This window comes from Trachurus trachurus (assembly GCF_905171665.1).
Source record: "Trachurus trachurus genome assembly, chromosome: 19".
NCBI classification, from domain to species: domain Eukaryota; kingdom Metazoa; phylum Chordata; class Actinopteri; order Carangiformes; family Carangidae; genus Trachurus; species Trachurus trachurus.
Genome location: NC_139913.1, coordinates 6,727,855 through 6,750,975, shown reverse-complemented (window position 1 = coordinate 6,750,975; position 23,121 = coordinate 6,727,855). Strand labels below are relative to the sequence as shown.

Sequence of the window (23,121 nt, the reverse complement as noted above, 5' to 3'; positions counted from 1 at the left end):
GCTTAGACTCTTAAAAGAACAGGCCAGTTCCTCTCGTACTCTGAAGGGTACACTGCCGATACAGTGTGCTGCTGAATCGATGTTAAACACAAAGGGAAGAATGAAAAATTCCCAGTTTTAAAATCATACTCGCTCTCTTTTAAATCCTTCATTACCCACCCTGTGAAGTCACAGTTACTGTTTGTTGTTATTATCATAAGTAAGCTGTCATAGCATCACGGTGTCCCCAGATGCTAGATGCCCCCCCTGTGACCCAGCAGTTGGCACCTCTTTATTTTGAGCTATAGCTCAGTGCGAATGCGCTAGCCTCATGGCCTGTGGGCTCAGCATTACAAATACATCCCAGTGTGGGTACAACTTTGATGGAGGTGATGAAAGTGTGTCACCAGGCAGCTGTAGACTTGAAGTCCTTAAAAAAAAAATCATCTCTGGAAGTGTACAAAGACGGAGTAACTTTATTCACCTGCGAGTCACAGGTATATAAGTTGACTGGTACACTGTGTATGTGTATATATGTGTGTGTGCGTATGATGGTGAAAGCTTTAGAGACTGAGAAAATGTATGGTCTAACATTTATCTAGATCCTCCTCACTTCCCCTCAACCCTCCCATGGGCTTCCTTACCCCGTTTGTTGGAGTGTGTGGCTTGTGTCCAGATATAAGTGTGTGTGGTAACCTTCAAAAAGTGGTCTCAACTGCTTAATGAAAAGGAGCTGTGCTGAGCCTCAGAGCACACCACTGTCAGGTCTTGTACCCTTTCAGCTCTGGGGACAGAGGGAGCAAGGCAAGAAACGCAACACAGAAAGAAAGAAAGACAGACAGGGGCTCTGAGACACTGTGTAACTGCTCTGAAACAGCTCCTGTAAAATAGATGATACCTCCAATTAAATGGATCCACACACTGGACACAGTTGAAGGATGGACAGGTTTGGATTGGACCATATATGTGGAGGTGAACACTTCACAATATTTACATTTTAGACAGTATAATAAAAAAAATTAAACAATTATTTTGAGGGCTGCAGCCGTGGATTATTATCTGACAACAATTTTTGTTATTAATGACCAGGGCCCTTAAATAAGACGATTTCCTTAAAATTGTGTCATCAAATTTGCTTATAAATGAGGAAAACCCCTTAAAATAAATACTAAGACTGGAAAAATAAATTAAATGTCTAATTTATGATAAGAATTATTTACAATTTATATTCCTGTTGATCAAGTAATAAGATGTGAGGTATACTGTATATTTAAGAGTCAAAGCGTACAGCAATGTTTCATTACTCTGTTCGTATCTCTGTTTGGCTCATGTTATGGTGTGTGTGTTCCAGCATCACAGATTACATTACTTCACATACCAGTAAAGTTAATTGTGCAGTAAATATGTTTTCCGACTAGCTTATCATTATTAACAAAACTGTGACGTGTTGAGCTGAGCTAAAAAAAAAAAAAAAAAAGATCTGGAGTGCGCTGCCTTTATGTTGTAACCTTGGATTTTAAGGAAAGAATTCCTCGTCCAAACATTATTTCCCCTTTTAATTTGTACCTTCAATTTTTCTGTACTAATTCTTTTCTACAGTTACATTAGAGGAATGAGTTAAATTAAGGCTCTCTGGTGCTGATGTGAGTGTAATGTAATGGAATAATGGGCTTGTTAAATGGACCTTTGGGGATGGGGATCTTTAACAAGTGAGTCAGAGCAAGGCCTCTGGGCCAGGGTTATTTAAATTGTTAATAACTGTTTAAACAGGAGGGGAATATTTTACACACTAACGAGCAACAAGTCAGTGACTTACACAGTAAATCTGTTCTCCTCTCCTGCATTGTTTTTATCAACTATATATGTTTAATATCCCATATTTTTGTCTTGGTCATAAATTCTGTATTTTTTTTATTTTGCGCAGTTAAGAATATTGTAGAAACCTGAATATGTTATATGTAACATTGCCAAAGTCAGCGTCTTACAAGCCAACATGCAATAAAAGGGCAGTGATTACCAAACATTCCCAGAAGGAGACCAGTACACTGTATTTTTAAACAGTTATTGACAGTTGTACTGTGGCTCGTCTGCATCAAACATGCTGCAGGAAAGCATGTTACATAGTTTTTTCCTTGTGGAGCCTTTCATTTTTCCTCTACTTTACGTTTTTGTTTTCAACTCTGTATTTTTTATCATGTGTTGCCCCAACAAGTCCTCTTCCCCCCGGTAATGAAGTTTTACACAGACCACTGGACAGCAGGACTTAAATAAGATGAATGGAAACGTAGATACATGCCAGAGAATGAGTAATGGAAGCGAAGATGCATGATAAAGACAATAAACATCATACATTCCCTGGGGAGTTATGTACACCTCTAATGGCTGACTGTTTAAGGGGAAACCCAGAGAGGGACGATGAGAGATGTTGAGAGGTGAGGAGAGACCTCTGTGGCCACACGGCCAAGGAAAATGTTTCTCTTTAACAAGCTATGGTGAAACTTTCTGTAGTCGACCAGCTCACGAGAATATTCCATCGACTGCAAATAATTTTACTTTCCTCTCAACGTGGATATCCACATACACTAAGATGTCAGTATTAGTGTCCTCGGGGCCACTTGATTTGTTTTTCTTCCATTAACCTGTAATTTAATTTTAATAGCTGCAGTAGAAGTGGCTCTTCATGTTGGTAGTGGCACGTTCCTGTTGTTTCTGCTATGTGGTGAATCTGCCCCTTTCTGTAAAGAGTGTGGAAAGGTCTCCTTCTAAGATAAAGAAGTGTATTGTAGCACTCCTCTTGCAAATCTTAAAAAAGGATGTAGTCTTACAGTTATGATTAAAAAAAAAAAAACTTACTCAAAGTATTTCTTCAGCAGTTATAAAATCTGTCAAGGGCAACCATTTGCACTCAGACAGTCCGTACAATAGTACACAGCATGGAGTGATGGACATGTAGTATTTTTTGGGTGCTATTGAAAAGTTTGGTTTCACATCATTCACCAGCACCGTGCCCTCTGCGGTGCCCTACAATAGGCAGAAACCTGAATCCACTGACTCTCCATTATTTTCCATTGAAATGTAGCTCATTGTAAAGGCTTTTCATAATTTCTCCTCCTTGTTCCTGTTTTTGTTACCAAAACGCTCATGAAATCAAGATTATGTTGAAACACCCCCCCCCACAACATAATACGTCAATGATTGCTCAGTACTTAGACTTAAATAGTTTGGAGGGTTTTTCTTCTACTGCATCATCCATCTTTTACACTTTGCAAACCTTTCCAATAATGCACTTGCCAAAAGAAAAGAAAACTGCTTCCACTGCTACACTCCTTGTCACAGTCATTTATTTGGAAAAAAAAAGCCACAACCCTGACAGAGATGGATAGATGTGCTTATTTGTCTCTTTAACAGAAGATTTCCGCTACAACTCCCTCTCTGTTTATCCCTTGTTCTTCTCCAATGGGGACGGGGGAGGGCTTGTATATTTTTATGGTTATTAATACCTGCACTCAGTCTTTTAATCTGCCCTATTTGTCACATGTGACTGTCTGACTGCACTGTTTAATCTGGGTATCCTTCAATCTGTCTCGTCCCAGATTAGAAATTAATGAAGGCAGGAAGAGACACATTTGAGTCAGTTACAGTGTAGGGGGGTAAAAGGGATGGGATGAGTGGGAGACGAATGTCGTTCATTTGACAGTGCTTTCTCTTTTTTCTACTTCTCCCTGATCCCCTTTCTCTGTCTCTCTCTCTCTATATATCTTTCTCTCTATTTCTCTCGCTCTCTCTTCTCTTGTTTAGCTGCCAGATGTAGCCCATTTTTACACTGCTCCCCCCAAACAGGCGCTCAGCACGTGGGCTCTTTGGTGTGCGGCACCTGTGTAGTGTAATACAGTCAGCAACTGCGTTGTTTATTCCGGATTTGTTTGGTGCGCTTGAAAGCCTGTCTTTGATCCATGCAAAGATTCTTCACTTCTTTTCCTTTTTTTCCTGATTCATCCTCTGCCTCCCTCATTTTTAAACGCTAATGCTTTAGCAGTGTGGTTACATTGATGGCAGCAGTGTATTATTATTTTTATTTTTTTTGAGAGGGTGGGTGGGGGGGGCTTATTTAGTTTCTCTCTCTTTTTTTGGTTCCTTTTCCCATCCTCAACCCAAGGGACAGGAAAATGACAGTGACCACTGACGAGCTTGTCAGGTGCCTTGTCAGGGATGTTTTATAACTGTGTGTTAATGTGTTTACATCCACAACTGACGAGAGGCATTTAAAAAAGAATGGCTTAATGAATATTGCATTGGCTGAGTGGACCCCACTGGCAGACTGGATGCTGGGGTATTGTTGTCTAGAACTTCATGTGTGTTTACTGCAGCTTTTCAAGACGGTTTAAAAAACACTTCCCATAGCAACAATATTCCACTGTGTGCCCGCCTGAAGCTCCCTCTAGACAGTGTTGTCTCTGTGCACTGCACAGTTACTGTACAAAATATTGCACAATGGCTGAATTCAGAATATTTGCTCTTTCTATTAAAAAAATGCTCAGGGAAAAACAAACAGGTGAAAAATATCACATCATTTCCACAGTAGTCATGATGGTGAGACATAAAGGAAATGTTCCAACAATATAGATGCGACTTTTAAATGTTTGCAAATGTTTAAAATACGTATAATGTGTCATCTTTGTGATCATTTGTTTCAAGGTTACTTCCATTGATTTCCTCTAAATTGTGCTTGAGATATCCCCTTCCTCACACTGCGTCTTCTTGTCTTGCAGAACAAGTGGGTCAGGAGATTCTTTCCAACCTGCACACTGACCGTGAGAAGATCCAGAGAGCCAGAGAAAGGGTGAGTACACACACATGCCACCTGCGCACACGCACACACACACTCATCTGTCTATTTTAACAAGTGTTTGTGAGACTATAAAGGTGTTACAACTGGTTAACAACATTGACAGCATTCAACACTTTCTGCATGGTTTGCTAAGTAAACACACAAATGCAAGTCTACACTCACAAAACTGGGACACACGCGGTCGTGGGTAGAATTACACTTCACATAAAATGTCAGCAGAACTGTGTTGACAAGGAACTGAATGTGCTTATTTATTAATAGCGAAAGCACTGAATTGTAATTAAGTAGATATTCTTAATCACAGATTGAATAAGTACAACACTGGTTACATATTATTGGTACCTGCAGACATTGCTCCAGGATTTCCCCCTCCTCACCTGAATGGGGTTAATAACTTTGCTGGCTGCCATCCTTCCTCACCTGTCCTCCTTTACCTCTCAGCGCTCCTCTCTGGTTTCCTTCTCTCCTTCTCACTTTCCCTCAGAGAGCCCCCACCCCACCCGCCCGCCCACCCCTCAATCCTTAGCACTGCCCCTCCTTACATCCAGCCAGCCAAACAGACAGGTAGGCAGAGACAGAAAAGACCAAACACAGGAAGGGGGCCCAGCCCTGTCGGCCCCCTCAATGCAGAATGTTTAAAGATCACAACATGGCAGTGGGCCTCGCACAGGCGATTTCAAAGGAAATCAAACATCTCCTTTCAAAACGGTCCACGGTGTCTACTGAGAGTACCTGCTCTCTTTCTTTAGCTTTCTCTCTCTCTCTCTCTCCCTTCTGCCCATGAGTCTTTTTTGCTCATCTCCCCCTAACACACACACACACACTCACTGACACAGACACACGGACATGTGCGCACACACACAGACACAGAGGCCTTTAAAGGCAGTTTGTGGAGCAAAAGTAAAGTAGAAAGAAGCAAAGATGTAAAGACACGGGTAGGAGGGCTGGTTAGCAGCTCTTTTGCATTAAAGAAATGGGAGCAAAAGGAGTAATAGTTTTAGCATAAATGGCAAAGCATGAACATAGAAATGCACACACAAAGGCACACACACACACACACACACACACACACACACTCACACACACACACAAACCCAAACCCCTATGCTCAGCAGGAGGTGTGGCCTTTTGTTTAGCTTTTATGGTACAAATAGAAGTCAATGGAAGGTTTCAACACTAGGTCAAAGCGGTGTACTCCCAACTCTGAAGCCCAGAGTGATTTAAGCACTCTCCAGGCTGGCTCATCGCGACAGGTAGCAGGGGAGAGCGTTTTAATACTCGTTCCTTAAAAATTAGTAATTTATATGTTTGAATAAATAATTCAAGTGTATAAAATTATTGATTTGAGGGCAGCAATTACTCATTTCAGGAGACAAAATGTGCAATTTGTGTACGCAAATTATTAATCTGTTCCTCTAAATGAATTATTCTTTCCCTTAAATGACTAATTCAAACTCTTAGATTCCTGAATTTGTCCACTCCCCTCTCTCATGATCAGTGGAACACAGCTCTCTGTATCCCATAATCTTTGTATTTTGTGATCACCCGTCTGTAGCCACAAATGTCCATGTATTAGATAATATTACGGGACCTCACACTGAAACATAGCTGCTAGCATGCTGCTTAGCCAGTCCTCTCCAACTGAGAAGACTGGCTGCAACAAGCTGTAACTTTAATGCCAACTGTTAGGAAAACAACCTACTATTTATTTATGGCAATTAAAAATAGTGATAGTATGATTTAGTCCTTTGTGATCACTGAAGAGGATCGATTGTGTAGTTTTGGGGATGATTATAGTGTTCAGTAAGCTCTCAAATTTTAATGCTCAAATATGTTATCTTAGTTTCGCACTTTTCATCCTCAATGCTTAACCTTTTGCTTTTTCCGTCTTGAATGCCATCTTTTGGCACCTGATAGATTGAAAGGATATGATTCAGAGACTATTTTCAAATTTTATATTTCAGCTAGCTTTACCTGACAAGGATGGCAGCAGAATATATACATATTTTAATCCTGGAGAATGACCTAAGCTGTCTGTAGAGAATTTCCTGTTGGAGATGTACATGCAAAATAAAAGCAGGGAGAATCACATTTCCCTCTTTTTGTCCCCATACAGGCAAACACAGTTAATTTTAGACAGTCAGCAGCACTGAGATCTCAGTCGGTCTCCATTTCAGGTTAAGAAGGAAAGCATGCGATTTGGTGAGAGGCAGTGGAGAGAGGGTGAGGAATGAAAAGAAGGAATGATTCAGAGAGAGATGTATTTTGGGAAAAAGTGTGAACTATCTGGGGGACAGATCTGTGGGTAGAGGCAGACATCAGGCAACTGCAGGACTTGTTGTCTTTGCCAGAGGGCCCAAGCCCCAGGTCCCCCACCTCCTACCCTGTACCACATGTATCCTTGGCTCTGGCAACCTGCACCGCACCAGCCCAGGCTGCCAGAGGGTAGGAAGCAAAGATGGAAGAAGAGGAAGAAAGTCACAGTAAAGGAGGGTTGGGAGGAGAGGGTGAATTGCAGGCAAGAGATGACTGCAAGATGAGCCAGAACAAACAGGAAAGAAGATGATGCTGGGAAGATTGGAGAGAACAAGGAGGGTGGAAGAAAAGATGTGAAAGTGAGGACTTAAAAATAGGATAGAATCAAATCTAACGGTACTTTACTGATGAAAACATATGGGCTGAGAATGACTTTGTTGAAATACAGTTATTATCTCAGGCAGAGATGAAGATGAGTGACCCCCTGCTGACTCTGGAGAGAAACTCTCTGCAGTGACTCTTGCCCACACTCCCCCCGTCCCCCCCCCATCATCCTTTAGAGACGCGACTACAGGTGGACGTTAGTGGCAGCTCACTCTGTGCAGTGTCAGCAATTTTTTTTTGCAGCCTTGTTGGCAGCATCTCTGCCAATTCTCTTCACTGTGAAAGTCCCTACCCCAGATAAAGAGAGTGGAATGAAAACATTTCCATGACCCACGAGGGAAAAAAGGCAGCGAGGAAGAGAGGAGAGAAGATGGAGTAAGAAAGAGGAAAATGTCCCCGGCAATTAGCCCCGGATAGCCATGATCATTATTTCAAGTGTGCTTTCAACAACCTAGTATACAGTACAGTACTTGCAACGTAAAGGGCCATTCTCCCTCTTCTTTCTTTACACTATTCCAATGTTTGCTCAGCAGCCAGAGGAGCAGAAGGCCACTACACTAACATGTCCTAATAAGTGGGAATCTGTGAAGATGCAAAGGTTTTGTATATGCACAAATGCAAAAAAAAAACAGCTCAAAATGTCTATAGTTTATAGGCATATGGATCTAAAAGCTATTAGCACACATCAATGTTATGCCTAGTGGAGCTATGTAAATGTAATGTACAGTATGTAAATGCATTTATGTCTTGTTAGATCAAGTAGCTTTTTTTAAAAAAAAGTTCTAAAAGTATGTTTACAAAGGTGGTTTAGTATGGGGGCTGTCTCTCAATAGCTGAACTTAAGTGAACCCAAAGTTAAAAAAAAAAAAAGAAGAAGCAGCAAGCCTCTAATCAAAGGGTCTCTGATTCATCTCTTCCCTTCGAACCAACTTTGTGTTGAAAGATAAAGTGTCAAATCTTAGAGATGTCTTTTTCAAATTGCCACTGAGCAAGGTTTAAGAAGAAATTACTTTCCCTTCTTGCTCTGTCCTTTAATTATGTACCGAGGTGTTCAAATGTTGATATGTTGTGTATGTATTATGTGGACGGAGAAGAAGCCAGCTGAGTAATGTTCTTCATAGTTTGTGTTTAATATCCTTTGAGGGCTCAGAGTGGGATCAGAAAGGAGACTAAAAACCTTGTCTTTCACCGCTTCTGTCTCCCCAGCTGAGAGAAACAGACGCCAACCTGGGCAAGAGCTCTCGCATCCTTACCGGCATGCTGAGAAGGTAAGAGGCAGGTAGGGACATTGTTTCTGTACCTCTCTGTATGTGTCGTGCTCTAACAGTGCTGGGAGCTGCCTCCGAGTCATCAGCATCTGATAAAGTTTCTAATTAGATCAAAATTTACAACTTCTTCCTTTCATTCGTAAGTGGTCTTAAAGGCTGTGTTGCTGTTGGCCACACTGCTTTTCACGTTGAATATAACGTGGATGATATTTATCAGACAATTACTCCAAATGCTAAATGTTCGGGTATTTTTATGCAGTGTACTCAACCCGTAAAAATGTAAAAGTCATCTTTTCTTTAACTTCCTGAATTATTTGAATGTTCCATCAATGTGTCTCTTACTGTACACACTAAACTAGACTGTGTGAATGGCTGTTTTGTTACGCAGTGGTATTATTGTTAAGAGCCTGGCTAGACTGAGAACTGTAGCCTGTAGCCTTGCATACTGTAGCGTCCTGCGGAAAATAGCTAAAAGACACAAGTGTGCTCCGTACATGTCTCCGTTCTTGTCTTCTCTTTGCCTTTGTTTTTCAGCCCATATTACAACCCATAGTCAACTTGTACTCTTTGTCTGTCTTGCTCGCTAGTTCATGCACAAGGCAGACCCCAACAGTCACACAAACAGAAGCATTCACACGCAAATATTTCAATAGTCCTTGCATTATCTAATGCACTGCCGCCTAATACACACACACACACACACAGTCACACCAACGTGCACACGCACGCACACACACACACACACACACACACACACACACACACATACCGTAATGTCTTGTCACATCTCCATTTCATAAAATGCCTGTGTGCCTACCCCTGAACCGTGACGCCACGGTTTTGTTTCCCGCTCCCTCTTTCTTGTTTTTTTTTCCCTCTCCCTGTCGCCCACTGTGGATTTTGATTAAGAGTAATATGTAAATGACACAGACTAAATGTAAAATCCTGGGGCCAGGGAGGAAGTGCCAATTGAAATAGATGCTTCAGTGCCTGTAGACAATTTGGAGGGCGGCTCACAGGGCGGCCAGCAGTTACTAGAGAGGGAAGGCCTGAGAAGGGCTGTGATGCCGACTGTAACCAATATTTCTGCATATGTCTCCATTTTGTCAAGTCTGATTATGGGAGGAGGAGGAGGATAGCAGGGGGGGTCAACTCGCCTGGCTTGTCACCCAGAGCTGTCCAGAAATCATTCATCATTCCCTCCTCCTCCCTTCTCTTCTTCCCTCCGCCCCCCTCTGGAGCTGAAGTAAATAACACACACTTATTTCAATATTATCATATTAATGTTAAAGTTCAGCTGTCACCTAATGGGAAGACTTAATCAGACGTAGCATTTTAAGAGCCAAGCTGCCACTCCCCCCCCCCCCACACACACACACACAACTCTCCAGCCCCCTCTCTTGACATGCCTTACCTCCTCTGGTTAGCGCCCCGCTCAAATCAGGATTTATGAGAGCTTTCCAAAGTGGGGCCCGGCTGCGAGCCTCTCCGACTACCACCCGCCTTTCTGCTTGATGGGAGCAGCACAACATACGCCCCCCGCCTTTCTTTAACAAAAAAGTCATTTTTTCTTTCCGTTTCTTCACTGTTTGAATAAAAAGAAAGTGTGTTTTGTTGTAAGGCTGTGGGCTGGAAACGTCAAATCTGAAGTCATTTATAACCAGAGATGGAGAACTGAGAGCAAAAACTAAGTTCAGGATGGTTCAATGATATCGCACCCCCACATCCTTTCAGGCAATTCTTCCTCATTTCCTCACTCATTTAATTATTTGCCCCCCTGATTTTCTGCCTTTTGATTAATTGTTTATTTGTGTGCGATGTCAGAGTAATTGTAGTTCCTTCACACCGTAAAGAAGGGGGGTGGGGGGTGTTTGCTTTGTCATTCTCTGCAACATCAATAATAGTATGTAAAGGACTTTTATTGTTTTTAGGAGAAAAGCTCCTCTGTTATATTTTATAATCTCTGTACTTATGGCACAAACCAGATGTGGACACAGCTACTCATTTATGCACAGGCTCATGAATATTTAATTTTTTGTTTAATTATTTTGTTGGTTTTCCTTTTGTTGGAATGCGGCAATTAGCTCAATTTGAAAGCCAATGTTTTGTTTTTGTTCAAGCCAAGAGTTTTGGACAATTGTATCACATCAATACCACAGAGAGATTCAGATATCTTTTATTTTAAACTGTGGTAGAGAGCAGAGCAACAGTTTGATGATGATGGCTATATGATCCATGCCAGACAAGCAGACTTAGGTGTGTAAGTTAAGGGTTGGAGGTATTTTTGCACGATCTAGAGGATAAATGGTGTTCATTGTTGCTGTATTTTGTTTCAAACTCACACCTCTTGTAGAGGGGCCTTTATGGCGTAGCGGTTATCACTCCAGCTGAGAAACCATTAGACACTCATTATGCTAGCTGTCAGGGTTCAAGACAGCCAATTAACTTAAAGACTCTGTGAATATCACTTATTGTAAGAAACACTCAGGAACACACACATCTAAAATAGCTGTTGCTTTGTTTGAAAATTGATCTTTCCAAAATGTCTACCTCTGAAACCCTTCATTACCAATGGGGATAATTAGGATAAAACACTGTTTATAGGGTGTTTTGATGGGCTGGGTTGTAGGCTGTTAACCGGTGTCACAGATGTAGCCTCTGTCTCATGTCAGCTCCATCCATGGTGGATGTCAGTGGTCTAGTGGTGGGCATCCAGGGCATCCACTCTTAGTTCATTTTTAATTCAGTCATCTGAAATCCTTTGGGTTTTAATTATACCATGACAGGCACTGTGATCCCAATGAGGCAGAATGGCAAACCTGATATTATATTAATATCCTTGATCATCAAATAATAATTATCATTTCATTTAAAGCCTGGTTAGTGGCACCAAGTCTAAAAGATTTGGCAATAATACTGCTTTGCAAGAGTTATAGTAACTTTGATTTATTGCATCTTTATTAAAAAATGTTTTTGTGTAGATGTCTTTATAATAGGATACATGGATACTTGAAACCAAAGGGAATATAAACAAATTAGTCCTACATGTGCATTAGTTGTCACAATCTTATAATAGAGACTATGAGAATACCTTAAACACAGGTACATTTTGATTGTGGCCTTGGACAGTGAAGGCAACATAGATTTGTTGAGGCGTGTATCAGCTGTGGAAAATAAACAGCCCAGTGCCAGTTAGAGTAAGTTCACTTACATGAGCAAGAATTTAATACCAGCAGGCAAATGTTTTTTCTTTGACATTTGATAAGCATCTAACTTAATTCTGTGGTTTCCTGTCAACTAATTGGTCGTCATTACTCCTCAACTAACTGGCGTTTGATAGACGTGTGGGTTTGGCACAGACAGCACTGCAACGCGTCATCATAGCTCACAGTGTGGATCACTATCCCAGATGACAAAAGCCACAAACCTTTTTGCGAGGTAGCCTGTATCTGTCGTTTCCATGGGACACTGAACCTATGGCCCCTTGTAAATACAAAATGGCCTTGTGACTGTGCCGTATATCTCCCTGCTGCTATGCTGAACATCTCAAGCATCTCACCCACCACAGTCAGAGCAGTTGGGAATGGGATGCAGCTCCAGACCCAGTTAGGACCACTGGGGTTCCCGGCGGCTTCACGGAAGGAGGGGGCACAGTGAAGGGCAATGAAGCAGCGAGGACGAAGGGGGGGAGGATGTATATTTTGAAGCAGAGGGGTTGTCTGCTCTCACTGGCAGCTGATCCCACATGCAGGTGGTCGACTCAGTCGCCAGGCAGATCAAAAAGTCAAGGCCCCGGGTGGACCTCCCTTTGAAATGGGAATGGGGCCTAGATATCAGACAGAAAACATAAGCAAGCTCCCAGCCACAGAACAGCTACATATTCATGGCTGAAGCTGGCAGTAGCGACGGGCAGGCAGGATGGACACAGCCTCAGCCTTCAGAAGAGGACTCATGCACACTCTGGACACTGATTAAGAGATCAGCCCATGAGCCAGGCGAGGATGATGCTGTAGCTCACAAGCTAATGCACCCACAGAGCAACCAAGACACTAACTTCCTTTCTTGAGATGTGTTTTGACAAGCTGTCTTAATGTGTGGCTAAGTTCATTCCTCTGATCTTACACCGTCGTTACATGTGGCAAGTTCTGTGCAAATATAGTACAGATAACAAAGAACAATCCGCTGAATCTTGTTATAGTGTTGATCCTTTATTGAAATGGAAATTAAACCTATTCGTATGATTAACTGGAAAGAAAAAGAAAAAGGTAGAAGTCATCCTGGCTTATGGGAAAATCAAAAGTTTCCTGTCTGCGTTATTCACGGGAAACCAGGAGTTTTTCCTTGTTTGCTCAGCTCAATAAACCAACATGTAAACAGTGTAATGAGCCAAGAGACTAAAGTGCACGGCCTCAGATCCTCAGCATCCTTAGAAGGGAACTTTTGATTCCTTACGATCTATAAGTATTGCCTTACTTCTGTATTATTGGCAAATATACTGTATACTCTCCATCTATCTGACTCTCTGGAATATGAACTACTGGAATATGTAGGTCACATAATTAATGGAATTCAACTCTCCCAGTGAGCCGTGGTGGGATCGGAGTCTTGGGGCCCTCTTGAAGTCTTGTTATGAAGTTGAACAAAAAGATTTGATTTTTTTAATTGAAGCTGAAAGATGGAACAGATTGCAGTTCTTTCTCCCTTTTTTTCCATTTTCCTTATTCTTTTCATTTATTTATTTATTCATTAGTGTTGCCCTGTTTTAGAGCAGCGGTATAGCGTCACACACTGTGCTGTCCAGTCGCACGGTGTCAGGCTTATACCAGCACCATATTCTCACACCTACCATCGTTTATTTTCTCTTATTCTGTTTCATCAGAATATTGTTGTATACTCCATGTCTACAACATTGTATAAGACATGTTTGGCCTATTTTACATTCTATTTTACTTTGTATTACAGCTGAACTCATCACAGTAGCCATAGCCAAGCCTCGTGTTTTCTGTCCCGAGAGTGGCAGATCACTCCCAGTGGATCTCACTCTCTCTGATCTCCCCTGCATGTTGCTGCCACGATAATTCCATGTTCTACATTTAAACACATTCCCTTTGCTTTGCAATTTGTTCAGCCTGGCATCATTACCACCCCACTCAACCCCCCGACTCCCTGCCTCCATATTGCTGCATGCATCCCTCTGGGTCAGTCCTACCCCTGGCCTTTTCTGCCCCCCCCCTCTGGGGAAGCATTCTGTGCTTTTCATGTCCAGTCTGTTTTTTTTTTTTTGTTCTGGCAAAGGAGCAAAGTGTGAAAGTGTGAATTGTATCTGTCCACTCTGCAACCCCTAGCTAAACTTTATACATACTGTACCAAGAAGGGCACAGATGCTACGTAAACGTGCATTGATACATGTTAAAGGTATATTCGGTGGATTAAGGATAACCTACCAGAGGAAGATGTTTACTTCTACTTTTATATATGTATTCTGTGTTATTGATTGTACTGTAGCTCTTCCCTTTGGTAGACAAGAAAGTAATGCTAGAAGACCTTGCTGGTCTTTGAGGACTTTTTGATCTAGTAAGGAAAGCAAGCAGGTTTCTTCAGGCAAATCTATGGCACTCATACTTCTGACTACTGCTGTCCGTGCTGTCTGTATCTTTGGACATGGTGATAAGTACACTGGAACCCTTACCTCCCCTCTCCTACTATACAGCACAACTCACTTGTGACAGAGTTAGAAAGATCGCATAACATTTTTGAAGATGTAAGTACCCCCCCATGAGAGTACCTATCAATGAATCATCATATAACTATAGGGATTCTTTTAATAATATTGTTATTAAACTATATTTTATTTTTTATCAAGCTTTTTTTTAACATTTTTGTTTTGATTGTCCAATAAGTGTCTTTTAAAATCTGCACTTTTTCCCATGTTTGTAGATAGGAGATACTTTTTAATGTTCTTGTGTGTCGATGTGATGCGTGTGTGTCTGTGGCTACAGGCTGCTGCTGGGACAATGACAGGGTGCGCCTCAGCCTCATTACTCACTGCTCCTGAGCCAAACAAGCACCACTGCCACCTCTCTCTCTCTCTCTCTCTCTCTCTCTTTCTCTCTCTCTCTTTCACTCTCCCTCCTGCTTTATCTCTGTCTTTTTCTCTCTTCCTCCACCTCGCCCATTAGAGAGTGCTGATGGGATGTTTTTTGCAGAAAGGAAAATATATACACACACACAAGCCTGGGCTGTAGAGGAAGGGATTGTTGACAAGGGCAAAGACGTGTTGTTGTTTTATATAAGGGATGCATTTGTCTGTTGAGGACTGACTCGCTTAACTGGCTGCCAAAGCCCCCTTTTTCTCCCAACATATCTCCCTCTCTCTGTTATCCCGCTCATGGCAGCCTCTGTTTTATGATGGATCGGGACATAGTTGAATTGTAATTATTTCAAAATGTGGTGCTGAAGAAATTCTTCAGATATTTTTTAAAACCAAAGTCATGTACAGTAGAAATAAAAGTCCAAGTTGGACATGCTACAGTAGCTGCTAGCTCTAACGTGCTATGCTGGCTGAAATTGTGTTTTGATTTCCAAATTAGTTTTAAGATAGATGGCAGTCGCAATCAAAGCACAACAACCAAGAACTGCAGACCCATACATAATTTGAGTGAACCTGCTGCATCGGCACAATTAGCTGTCACTTGTTCCCTGAACTGGGCATCAACGCTGCGAACTTCAGCATTCCAACAAAAAAACACTTTTTGCACCGTCGCTTCCCAAATGCTCGGGGGTCAGCCAGCCACGACGTTGAGGTGATGCTTCGTTCGACCTCGTTCATCCCATCCTAGTTGATAGAGCTTCTTTTTTTCCTCCTCCTTTAACCCTGACAGACTGTCGTTCTGAAGAGATGACTGGAGATCAGTGGCGCTCTCATCCCTTGAAGTGGCTCCAGGTGTCACTCCAAGGGTACCCGCCCTGTTTGATCTGCCGTAGAGCGCCTGTCGGGCCACGGCACCCTCTGATTTCCCCGTCAGAGGGGAAAGAGGCTCTCCTGTCCAAAAGTTCTACTGCTACTTTTGAGTGACAGCAAGGGAGAGGGATTGGCGGCCATGGAGCAAACCATAGCCGTAACCATTGGGGAATGGACTCTTTCCTGTTGTCATCATTCCTAGCTCCTGTTTAGCAGCTATAAAGGGCCCTCTCATGCACCCCCTCTTGGGAGCATTGTATAGATGTGATCCTGATTTGATATGCCAGGCCCCAGCAGTCCAGACAACAGAGAAGGAAACAAAATAAACATCAGATTAAACCAAACCGTTTTCACTGATCATGCTGTGGGCCTTGTCTTAAGAGGAACAAAAAAACATCCTCTCAAACATCTTCAGATGCTGTCCAAAGGAGGTCCCTGTCTTCACTGAAGAGCTGCACAAACAAAAAGGACAGATGAAACAAAATGGAGGAATGGAGGTATATATCTTTTCCGCAAACATAGATCCATCTTCCCTTACGTTTTCCCCCACCTACTGTGAGCTTCTTTAGAAATTACAGGTGAGATCTCAGTCTGTGGCAGGGCCTGCCTTTCGTCTAGAGGGAACAGGGGGAAGGGTGGGGAGTTTTGGGGGGGTGGGGGGGGGGGGGGGGAAAAGACTGAGGAGGAGAGGAAAAAGATTCATGCTTTGCAGTACTGCTGTGTTGTTTGTGGAGCGCACTCTTCCCTTTGTGTGTCTGGCGATAACTTATTCAGCACAGGGCCATTCATCCAGGGGTTGAGCGCGGGCGTCCGTCAAGACGGAAAATAATGAGGCGACAGCAGCGCAGAGGATAGCTTTCTCCCTCTGCCTAGGTCGCCCCCCCCTCCTCCCTCCTCCTACTCCGCCTCCCCCTTCTCCATCTCCTCCTCCTCCTCCTCCTAGCCTCCCATTATCAGCCGATTTAAATAGATAATAGGGGGCCTTCTTCAGGACATTTTGAAGCAATTAGAATCTATCACATTGTCTCTTCTCTGACTGTTGTTCCCTCCCAGCAAGCCATTGTGCATACTTCTCGGCTTACTATGCAACAGCTGCCCGGAATATTGTGGAATGCCACTGCATTACTGGCTGCCAGTATGTGTGTCAAGAAGGAAAAAGGGGGCTATTTTGTAACCTATATCTGTGCAGTAGGCTCCATAGTCCATACCCACATGTACATGTCATCTGTTCCATCTTGAACCATGCGAGGGCATGGGATCCCTCTGCCATGATAAGTTGATCTCAAACTGCATCAGTTGCCAGAATAAAGTGGCTTCTGCCCAAACACTTGCACTGTACAACTACAGACCTCCTCTGCACTTTCAGTCAGCTCTCATTTATTTCTCCCTCTCACCATCTTGGTGCAGTCCATTTTGTTGACCAAGAGTGCACAGTGACATTCAATAGTGGGAAGGGAGGACCTCAGATTATTATAACAAATAACCTAGTAGGACACTGTGTCTGTCCAATGGGGCTTAAGGTTCCAGATTTCTTCCCGTCAAAGATATCCAAGTACTGTAGTTTATAAAAGCAGTGATTGTCTCAACAAAATAAGTCAGCTGTCTAGGCTGTGTTTGCATCAGGATAGATGGTTAAGTATAGTTTTTTCTGTTATTGTTGTTGCCCCTCAGATCTTTCTTTGGCAGGGTGCAAGAGCTTGAAATATTTACAAATGCTGAATTTTGAGTGTTTTTTTTTTCTTTTTAATATTTTCTTCTAACCCATCAATCATTTACTGCGCCTCTGTTTGTCTGTATCTCATCCTAACAGACCCCCAGGATGGTGCAATGAAACAAAGGCAGTACATTGTTGCCATGTTCTTGATGGCATAAAAGATCCCCTTTATCACAATGGACAAAACAATAAAAAGAGGACCACTTTTTTTTCAAGGAAGCAAAAAGGTTGAAAGGCAAGGCATTTGTATGCATCAGGATTCAAGAGCAGCTCCCGTCAAAATACTTCAGCAGCGTATTGGTCCCTTTTCTACGCAAAAGCTACTAACCTTGAGTGCTTTTATACCAAACACAAAAATAGATTTTTTTGTGTATTTTATTTGTATTAAATTTTTTTCTTTCCCAAAGTCTGGAAGCCAAAAGGACAGACCCCGTCACCCCACCCATCCCTTACTTTGGTTTGGTGGTGCTTGCTATGAATGGCATTCCATGATGTGTAAAACACAACAGTTTTGACAAGTTGCAGAAAACACAGCTTTGAAAATATATTATTTGTTAAATCCAACCTTACAATGCATTATACTCACTGCACAAAAAAAATACATTTCAGTCTTTTTGAAATTCCCTTCATTGTCAAGTGAAAAAATTTGTGTGATTTTCTGCTGACAGAATAGAAGAGTCTCAGAAAAAAAGGAAAATTATGCCCTTTTATACTTGAGTCATCTACTGTAGTCATTCTTTTTCAGTTTAATAGTTTCATTAGTAAATAGCAGTAAAAAGTGAATTTCCCTCTCAAATTGTTGAAGCAATACTCTCATCTACAGTGTGTCAATAGTAAGCTGAACGAGTAAAATAGTGTTTTGGGTTTTTTTGGTTGATAATGTCTAACAATCTAAAAGACTATAAATTTGCAGTCTCAAAAAACTTGTGGCCCAATAGAAAGTTTGTCATATGACTGAATTTAATCACTTCAAACTGTTAGTGGCTATTGTTGACCCAATTTATCTTGGTCGTTGACCTTTGAGAAAATGGCCGATGTGTTTAACAAAGACTCATTTTAAACTGCCAGTGCACAACCTATTTGCACAATGTCAGCTTTGCAATGTTACAGTTCTTCCAGGCCTTAGATTTAAATAGTTGGAAATCTTAATGATTCCTAGTTTTTTTTCTCAAAGTTTCATAACTTATTTGTGGTAGGCTACTGTAGGTCTGACTATAATAATAATAATAATAATAATAATAATAATATAAAGTTTCAGTATAACTTGATTTTTTTGATTTTTAATGTAGGTGTCAGTCGTAGTATACCGTTTCAGGGTTAGTTTACAATCCACAGTTTCCCCCCCAAAAAAGAAAAATAATTTCCAAGACTAATTAGAAGGACCATGTAGCTCAGCCTGTTTAGACAGTGTTAACATTTAGCTAATGTTAGCCACTACCCATCTTTGTTGGGACATGTCTGTGGCATCACTGTTATTTGAAAAATGAGATTTTGCCACAGAATGTCAGGGATGTCTGAGATAATGCACGTGACAAAGAAACAAAACAGAGACAAATTCATAGTTATTTAAATTAGTGGGCTCCGACAATTACTCAGGCATGACCGTTTAGTTGTGCAGTATTCTTTTTTGTGGAGGTGGACGATTGAGTTACGGCACGAAACCCACTGAAACACTATTTCTCTCTGTGTAGAGTACTGACAGAGACAATTTGTGACACAGGTTGTTTTGTTTGTTACTCCCAAGTCTCTCCCTAGATGCCTTTGTCCCAGTAGTGCATTCCAGTGAAAGCAATGGTTGGACAGTGAATCACAACGGTCCTCCCTCTGACTGATTCATATTTAGTGATGTTGAAAAGGCTTTTTTTTTATGATTGATGCCTTAAACCATCATGTGTTGGAGCCAGAATCGTAAGGACAAAGCAGAGTTATGCCACAAAAGCCTGTAGAACCTTGATCAGTGGAGAAAACCCCAGTGAGGTCCAATGCCCGTACCATTCAATTTTAGCCCAGGGACCATAGGAAGTTTTCTAGATGTTGTATAATTAGACGGTATGCATTTAATCTCAAGAGACTGTTTGGCAGGCACTGTCTTTCCACTTCTCAGGTTTTTCGCTCATATGTCTTGAACTCATCATTCACGGCTTTAGAAATATTTTCTTATTGCTTAAAGCAATGTTGAAAATTTATTTGGGATGGATACATAGACACGTACAACATGCAGACAATCTAGTTTAATTCCGAAAAGGGATTCTCCTACGATATGACATTCCCTGACTGAGATATTTGCTCAGAGTCAAGTGCAGTACACATTCAAGCCCTTGGCCTGGCTTGGGTTTTGGGGAGTGAACCAGCCATGCACGGCTGGTAATGACAGGTTCCATGTTGCCCGTGGCTTGTGGCCCACTGCACTGTTTGTTTGGAGAGTGGTGCTCGGCCGTGAAGTGCTGGCCCAGCTGGCAGGAGTTCCGTTGCCCCTTTGGCCCGATGGCTGGGGCTTGTTTGGCCCGCACCAGCCAGGCAGACTGGCATCCAGGAGGCTGTGGAGGAAGAGGTGGAGGAGGAGGAGGGGTGGGGGTGGGGGGGGGGGGGTCTGACAGAGGAGAGGAGCTGTTGGCTGAGCACCCTGGTGCGAGGCCAGGCCTGCTGCCAGTTGGAGAGAAGACTTCCCCTCTCACACCACGATCTTCACGTCCCTGTGGCGACAGAGATCTTAGTTTGCACCTCAAGGGTCAACATCATCCCATCGTGATCTGTCTCAGCTCGAACAACCTTGCTCACACAACGGCACTGAAGTATATATATATATATTTTTTTTCCCTCCTACTTTTTGCAGCCAACTCTTTTGTGGAGGCCAGGCTTTAAGACCACTGTTTTTATTTTATTTTTATTTTTTTATTGCATTTCTCAATACCTCTGTCTTGTAATATAACAAAGGTAGTGTTATTTACACACGCATAAATACACTTTGCCTCCACAGTCCAAAAGTTCAGTTGTCCATCTTGGATCTGCCAAAGTTCTTCCAGGGCTTCGAAAAAAAAAAAAAAAAAAGCTGACCTTCAGTCTTTCGAGTGTTATTTTCAGTATTATTTCCTATGCTACAAGCAGTGGAAGAAAGAAATCTGAATTTACAACATTTGATCTACACTAGGACCTCAATATTAGCAAAAACATATAAGGTCTCCTAAAAATATTTTTCTTCGATTATATGTAGGACTGGATTTAATAAGAGGTCAAGGTGGCTACAGTAATCCCCGACCTTTGCGCGCATTTATGGTCAGAACTTGAATGAACTATCATTGTACTTTGTGTGCATACTGTAAATTATACCACAACAACTGCAAGTGACCTATAGCTTATGCTGGTAGCAACAAAGCTAACCCCTACACAAACATCCAGTTCTTTATAAATGACCATTGAAGGCCCTGAAAGCCATTGCTTCTCAAATGTAGAGCTACTTTGTTTATTTTCTGTGTGTTTGCGGGGTCACATGGGTACATCCTGTCAGCCATCATGTAAACTTTAACCCCCACCCCATATTCTTATGGCGCCAGGGCTAACATTGCTTCAGTGTTAAAGGGAAGTTGTGAGGACATTGATGTCTTGGCCTAACATCCTAGTGTCACTTTCCCAGGCTGTTTGTGGAGCCTGCCAATCCCCCCACTCTCCTCAGCTGACCCGAATGCATCACTGAGTATCACACACATGTGAGGAGCCTGATATCTCAGCCAACAACAAATGTTTTGCTGCAGTCACCATTGCATTACTATTGTACACAGCATTCGTCCTCTGACCTGGCTCACATTGAGGCTTTGTCGGTTAGATGTTTTTCTCTTCAGGCCAAGACGCTATTTTATTTAACAAGATGTTGATGCACACCCATCCCATCTAAAAGTTTCCCTGTGGTATAGCATTTCAGAACAGACTTGACATAAACCATTTCTAAACACTGGTTTCATTTCACCAATCTTTAATTACATCGTTTGGTAGAGGCCGAAGTACAGAGTTGAAGCGAAGCACCATGTTAGCAAAGCGTATAATAGTGAGGGACACCACAGCCAGAGGACAGTGGGTCGAGAAAAGGGAAGAGTATTGTACACAAACAAATACTGTAGGAAGACCAAAGGTGTTAAGGTTCTTTCAGAAATTGCTGATGATTAATTACTTATGGCCCAGAGGATCAATATGTGTGTTTTTAGCATTTTAAAAGTATTTTGTTTAGTGCAGCATCTGTTTTGTGTTGACAGAAAAATAAAGAAAAGAAGAATTGAATTTGAAAATTAGTGGTCATTTTCAAAATATTTTAGCCCTACTTATTGTATCAGTTACCAGTTTATTTAATTTTGCATAAGGCACTGCATACTGCCATAAATGTGGAAGCAGTTAAGACAATTTCTCCATCATGACCTTTTAATGAACCTCAGTACATCAAAATGACAGTCTCCATTCCCCATTGCAGGTACAGTATTAATAGACATTTAATATGCATTTCAGGATTGACAGTAATTAAATTGGTCGATTTTCCCCCTCAGACCTTATTGCTGAAGATATTTTAGCTTAGCCTCAAAAAGCCACCCACAGACAGTCAATTAATTTAGATATACAAACTGCTGGGTAGCATTCCAGTAGCACAGTGTTTCAGTGTATCATGGTGCTATGAAGAGAATCATTGTAGCCTCAAGCGATGGACAAGCCTTCCTCCAGCTCTGTGACAAAGGCGGCTGTGAGGTCGTGCCCCAGGCCAGGACTATCAGAGCTATCAGTCCAGCAGAGAAAGAACATAACAACAAGCCCTGTCAAATAATGGTGTCAACAGTGGGATTGTTTAGGTTCATTTGTACAAGGAATGTCCCTGGTTTAATGGTAACGTGTCGCTGTCTATTGACTCATTGGGTCAGATTTTACCCTGTTGTTTCTGTTTCTCCCTCTCTCTCTGAGTGTGGTTTGCTGTAGAATGGTATATTGTTGTCCAAGCTATACGTTGATTTAAAATATTTCCCTTTCCTCAAACTTTTTAGATGTCAGAAAGGTCACTTGTCAAGGATAGTTGGCCTAAAGACATAGATGTGGGAGGTGACATGATAGCTCATGTTTCACTGAATCTTTTCTCACCTCCCACTGTGACCTGTATTGTATCGGCTGATCAGTTTTTTTTTTCCTCCTTGTTTATTAAGTTCGGTTGTAGTTCAGTTATCAATATTTAGAAGTCGGTACGATGCTAAAAGTCAAGACTCATAATGGACATCAGTGTGGGACTTATTGTCCATGAGCTGAACTTACAAATGGACTTTTCACGTGGTTCTTCTTGGTGATCTGGTGTCTGCACTTACACCACAGCAACACCACAGCGTCTATGAAAACCTTTGCTTGTTAAATGTGGCTCTTTTCACATGGCACTCATGGTTTTGAACTACAATTGCTCCGTTAAAATAAAAAGAAAGAGGAGTTTTACAGTGTTTAGTGCAACCACGCTGTTGTTGTGAAGGAGTCTCTCCTCTCTCCTGGGCTCCGGATGCTGTTTGCCTTCTGAGCTGTCAGAACGTCCATTATTATTGAGCCTCCTCTCCTCTCCTCTGCCGTGCCTCACCCTCTGAGTTTCACCACTTCCTTTACCTGGCTGGCTGGATAAAATGATTTCTCCTCTCCCCTCTTCTTCTTCTCTAGTCAGAATATTGCTTCCCCCCACCGCCATGCCACAACTACCCCCCCCCCC

At 42.0% G+C, this 23,121-nt stretch overlaps 1 protein-coding gene across 3 annotated transcripts in view; it reads left to right on the top strand.

The window, feature by feature from the left end:
* vti1a (vesicle transport through interaction with t-SNAREs 1A) overlaps positions 1-23,121 on the top strand; it is a 111,345-nt gene that overhangs the window by 67,456 nt on the left and 20,768 nt on the right. For 2 of the 3 annotated variants that reach the window (XM_083993675.1, XM_083993674.1), the window contains 2 exons: positions 4,749-4,819; positions 8,675-8,736. In XM_083993675.1, the coding sequence (XP_083849801.1) occupies positions 4,749-4,819; positions 8,675-8,736 (133 nt within the window). Of the gene's footprint in view, positions 1-4,748; positions 4,820-8,674; positions 8,748-23,121 lie in introns of all 3 variants that reach the window. The other variant, XM_083993676.1, reaches the window with a different exon arrangement.